Source organism: Meleagris gallopavo, chromosome 16, assembly GCF_905368555.1.
Source record: "Meleagris gallopavo chromosome 16, MGAL_WU_HG_1.1, whole genome shotgun sequence".
Taxonomy (NCBI): Eukaryota; Metazoa; Chordata; class Aves; order Galliformes; family Phasianidae; genus Meleagris; species Meleagris gallopavo.
The window spans coordinates 13,522,912-13,527,612 of NC_139419.1; the positions used below are offsets into that span (position 1 = coordinate 13,522,912).

The 4,701-nt window shown below is 51.4% G+C and overlaps 1 protein-coding gene across 1 annotated transcript in view; it reads left to right on the forward strand.

Moving 5' to 3' along the window:
- PIGQ (phosphatidylinositol glycan anchor biosynthesis class Q) overlaps window positions 1–629 on the forward strand; it is a 30,972-nt gene extending 30,343 nt beyond the window's left edge. Inside the window, exon 11 of the mRNA XM_085237863.1 lies at window positions 1–629. Coding sequence (XP_085093989.1) covers window positions 1–153 — 153 coding nt within the window. The 3' untranslated portion in view covers window positions 154–629.
- The last annotated feature ends 4,072 nt before the right edge of the window (window positions 630–4,701 follow it).

Sequence of the window (4,701 nt, forward strand, 5' to 3'; positions counted from 1 at the left end):
ATCAACCCTCTATCATATGGCAATGTGGTACAGACATACAGGCTGCCGACCTACAGCTGTTACCCCAAGGATTCCTGGGCATCCCTCTGCAAGAAGCTGTTCCTTGGAGAGCTGATCTACCCTTGGAAACACAAAGGAGAGAAACAGGAGTAAAAAAAAGCAAAACCAAAAACCAAAAAATAATTAAAAAAAAAACACAACAGAAGAGCCAGGACTGAAAGACTTGGTTAGAAAAACATATTGACTCCTAATGCTTTTGGACCAAAGGTATCTCAGAGCCAGCAGCTGCTGGATCCTTTTAATTACATTTTAGTAACGTGGGAGGGGCTGAATTTTTAAAGACAAATATTTTTAAATATTATTCTTCAACTTTCCATTTCCCCTTCTGTGTGTTTGAACTGGTTTGGTTTCCAAGCTGTTTCTTGTTAATGCAGTGTTCACCCTGCCTGAGATGCTGGCACCGGGGGCTAATGATTATTTTTGGAGCAAAAGGTTAAACCCATCAGTGCCTCATGGAACCAGCATTTAGTGTAATCAAGGAAGTACCTCCTGAGAATTTGATGCTGTGTACATCTTTTTGTGTGAGTTCACAGAGCCATATTAAAAACAGCCCTTTTGGTGGTTCAGAATCACAGTGTTGAGGTGCATTCTACCAAAGGATGTTCTGAATCTTTTATGCTTCGACATTCGATCAAAGCAGAGAGGATCAGCTTTTAGGCACACCTTGAAGGCTGCACAGTGGGATTATTTGGGTTTGTAGGAGGTTCTTTTCCTTTGCGTTGGGCTTGGATTACATCCCCCAGTGCAGCACCAGTGCAGGTACTGAGCTTAGAAACAATGGTACTGGAGGCCCAGAAACAAAGACTGCTGTTTGACTGTGCCTACATGAGAGACAAAAGGTCTCATTGATGTTTTTCAGCAGCCAGTAGAGATCTGGGGAGAGCTGAGCCCTGAGCTGACAGCAGAATTGGAAGTGCAGGGTGCACTACCCCAAACTGCCTGAGCTGACAGCAGCAAGCTGAGGCAGCTGTGAGCCTGGGACCCTGCCAAGCCTCAGGGCTCTTTCCCTCAGCTGCAGTCTAAGGCAAAGGCAGCTTTGCAGAGCCCAGCTGAGCCCAGCTGCAGCATCTGCCAGAGGACTGCAGCAGCCTGGTGGTATGCAGCTCAAGCAGCTTGGAGAAGCACGTGCTGCAGTGTGCAGGGTCAGTACAACCCCTTGGTTCATAGGACGCAGATGGGAGCCTCTTCATGTGCTGCCTCATCTTTTGCACTTTCACATTTTTAAAGTTATTTCAGATGAAGTATTAAAAGCCACTTCTTTCCCTGGACCTGTAGACACATTGGTCATAGGAGAGTGTTTCTGCATTGAACTGTAGCTCTGCAGTGCAGCAGCAGCTGGCTTTCCTGCATCCTGTTCTGACAGCATGCTCATTTTGATGTCTGTTCCCCTGCCCAGCAAGCCACCTATTCCTGCCTTGAGGAGAGTGCTTCTGTGCACAGGAGTGTGATGTCCTGCTGGGTACTTTGCTGGTGTGCAGACATTTACAGATAGTCCTTGCATGAAATGCACACACTCTCCAGGTCTGCTTGCTTCCTCTTGCCCTGGCTGAAACAACAATGCAGTATCACTGCACCTGCTGCTGCTCTGCGCTCCCCAGGCAGCTGCATTAACTGGCAGGAGAGAGGCATGCTGGGTCTGCCCTCTTTTCCTTGGTCCCAGGGGGACCTCAGCTCTGTCCAGGGGAACTGAGGACAGATGAGGAGGGTGTGTGTGCTGGCAGTCTGCACCTTCATTCGCAGGATATGTTTCCTGTTCCAACCCCGTGCCTCATCCTTGTGCTTGGATGCATCACAGAAGAGCAGGGGTTATGGCTGCAGGGATGTCGGCTGCTTTTAGATGTCCGTGGCCAGGTCTGTTTGGTTTGCCTGTAGCTGCTCACAGCCTCTGACAACACTGCCTCTTCAGCTGTAGCATGATGGGGAGAAAATGGAGCTCTGTAGGCAGGTGTTTGGTCCGGACTTTCCTTAGCAGGCAAACACAGGAGCTGCCAAGGGCTTGCAGCTTTCTTAAGGACGTCATTAGAGGAGGCAGCATTAACAGGTACAGCTACCTGTGATGGTGTGTTTCCTTCATCCCAGTGGCACAAAGTCCCCCAGCCACCATCTGCTGCCTCTGGCTCTGGGTGGGACATCGCTGGCTGCAGAAACTGGAACGGAGCTTAAGGAGGAGCACCTCCATTAAGGAACCTTAATGATCAGTGCTTAACAGCCCTGTACACTGTCCACTATTCTATTTTTTTAAAACGTCAGTGCCTGAGTATTTCTCTCTACTCCAGATTTGAGTAGGGCTGGACTGTGATCCGTTCAGTGGGCAAATGCTCTTAGAAACGTATCTCCCTTCAGCATTAAGTCAGAGTGGTGGAAAGGCATCCTGACCTGGTGCACAGCAGAGCAGGTTTACACTTTAGCCCTTCTCGTGTTTCCACTGGAGTAATTCAATGACATTCCCTTACTTCCTCCCTTGCCTGCATAGCTTAGTTCACTAATGGCTGAGGGAAACTATTATTTTTGATATTGTGGAAATAATGTTCCTCATATGCTGCCTTTTCAAATTCTTCTGTAAAACAAAACAGCTCATAATGGTTCTAATCCTGGCTGTCCTTTGGGATCAAGTGACCTTAAAGCCCCGAGGACAGAACGAAGCAGCAAATGTGACCTTCCTGCTGGGGACCTGCCAAACACGTGAGGCATTCCGAGACCAGGTCTGTTACTGAGGGCTGATGCTGACACCAGGGGTGGTGAGATATCAGAGGGAAAAAGATTCTGCACAATCTCCAGAGCCTGGATCTCATGGGTAGAGAGCTTTGGGTAGCCCAGCTGGGGATTAAGGGCTCTCAGTGTGTGTCATTCTCCAGTGGCATGCAGGACGGGTGCCTGAACTGCCTTACTGTTTTGGACTCGATGTCCTTATCCATGATGCTTCCTGAGCCTGTGAGTTTCTTCTGCTGGATACGTGCCACGTCTGTCCTCTTCCTTTCCAATCACTGATGTGAAATAGATTTCCCCCACCCTTTTCTGATGCAGAGACATTACAACAACTTAGCAGACATCCTGCTCGGGAACGTTTGACCTTATGTCATCCCTAATTACAAGGTATGATCAGCATCGTCTTCCACAGCAATTCAAACTGGCCCAGTGCTGGCATTTCCTTGGGGAAGAGACTGCTGGTGATGCTGTGGCACTAATTTACCTTCAGATTCACATTATCCAGCTCAGTCCCCAGATGAGAAGCAGTAAAAGCTTTCAGGTCTTCTCTGCCTCCCACCACGCACGCCTTCTAGCAGGCGACAAGCAGGCTTTGCCAGCAGTCATTCAAAGATGATAATCTTGCTCAGTTTTTGTCTTTTTTTTTTTTTTTCCCTAATACCACATTTTGCCTTTATTATTTATTCCATCTTATGGTTCCCAGTGCTGGCACAACACTTGATCTGCCTCTTCACACAGGCGTGATTTTTGTGAAGGAAAATGTAACTTAGTGCATGTAAAATTCCATCCTAGATGGAAGTTCTGCCTTTGAGAAATACTTTCCTTTCCTAACCAGCAAAGCATGTGATGATGCTGAAAGGAAATCTCAGTAATTACACTGCACCGAGGGCTCTGTTTATGGTTTTGGGAGGTTAATCCCTGATCCATCAGCTGGGCTGTGCCTCGTACTGCTGGCACATGTGAATGTCTCATCGTTCCCAAAGAAAACAAGCACTGCACGTATGTATAACCCACATGTTAACTCACAGCAGTTAACTGAGCAGGTACTGGGGATCATTTGGGTGACCCCCCCAGGCAGGGCTGGGTGAGGATGTCAGGGTGCAGACCGTGGATTGATGGGCGTATCAGGGCTCAGCCAGCCCAGCGCTCCGTGCTTCCTCATGCATTTTCAGTGACTGCGGGAACGCTGCTTTAACAAAGCCTCGTCTAAACGAGCTCTCCCAAGGGGCTTTGGATGGTGTGGCTCCGAGGCAGCAAATGAGCTCGAGCCCACGGAGGGATGCTGGGACGGTCGAGGGGGGGGACACGCAGAGGCGGGTCTGTGCACATCTCCAGACTGGCACACAGGGTTTGGTGCCCGCGGCTCCTCAGTGAGCCGAGGACCGACGCGTTCATCGCTCCCCCTCCGGCCCCTTTGCAGGTTCTCCCGCTCGCAGGACGACCACGTTCCCCGTGGAGGAGCATTCGATGGGATCGCCCTACTCGGACCCACGCCGGCCCCGAGCCCTTCCCCAGGGTGCTGAAGGGGTGCGGGCAGCCCCACCAAAACCCACCCCGCTCTGTGCACTGGGATTTGGGGACACGTGTGAGCGTTACCCCGTGCAGAGCCGGGTCGTGCTCCGTGCCCCGCTTCCTGTTAGTGAGGCGTGCTTGTTTCGGAAATGACCCACGGCAGCAGATGGGATCTGGGGTACGGCTGGGTACCACGGTGGGGCCGGGCGCCGCTTCCCACTCCGGCCCAACCTGAACCCGGGGAACCCGCGGGCTCCGTACGCCGCTACCACTCCCAGCCTCGCATTCCCATCATGCTCCGATCCGACACTGCCCCGCGAGTCCGCGTCCGCCCCGCGCAAGGCACGCCGGGACCTGTAGTTCGCGGTCGCCTCAGCCGGCCCCGCCCTTTCAGAGGCGGGTCTGGGCGGGATCGCGCGTGAT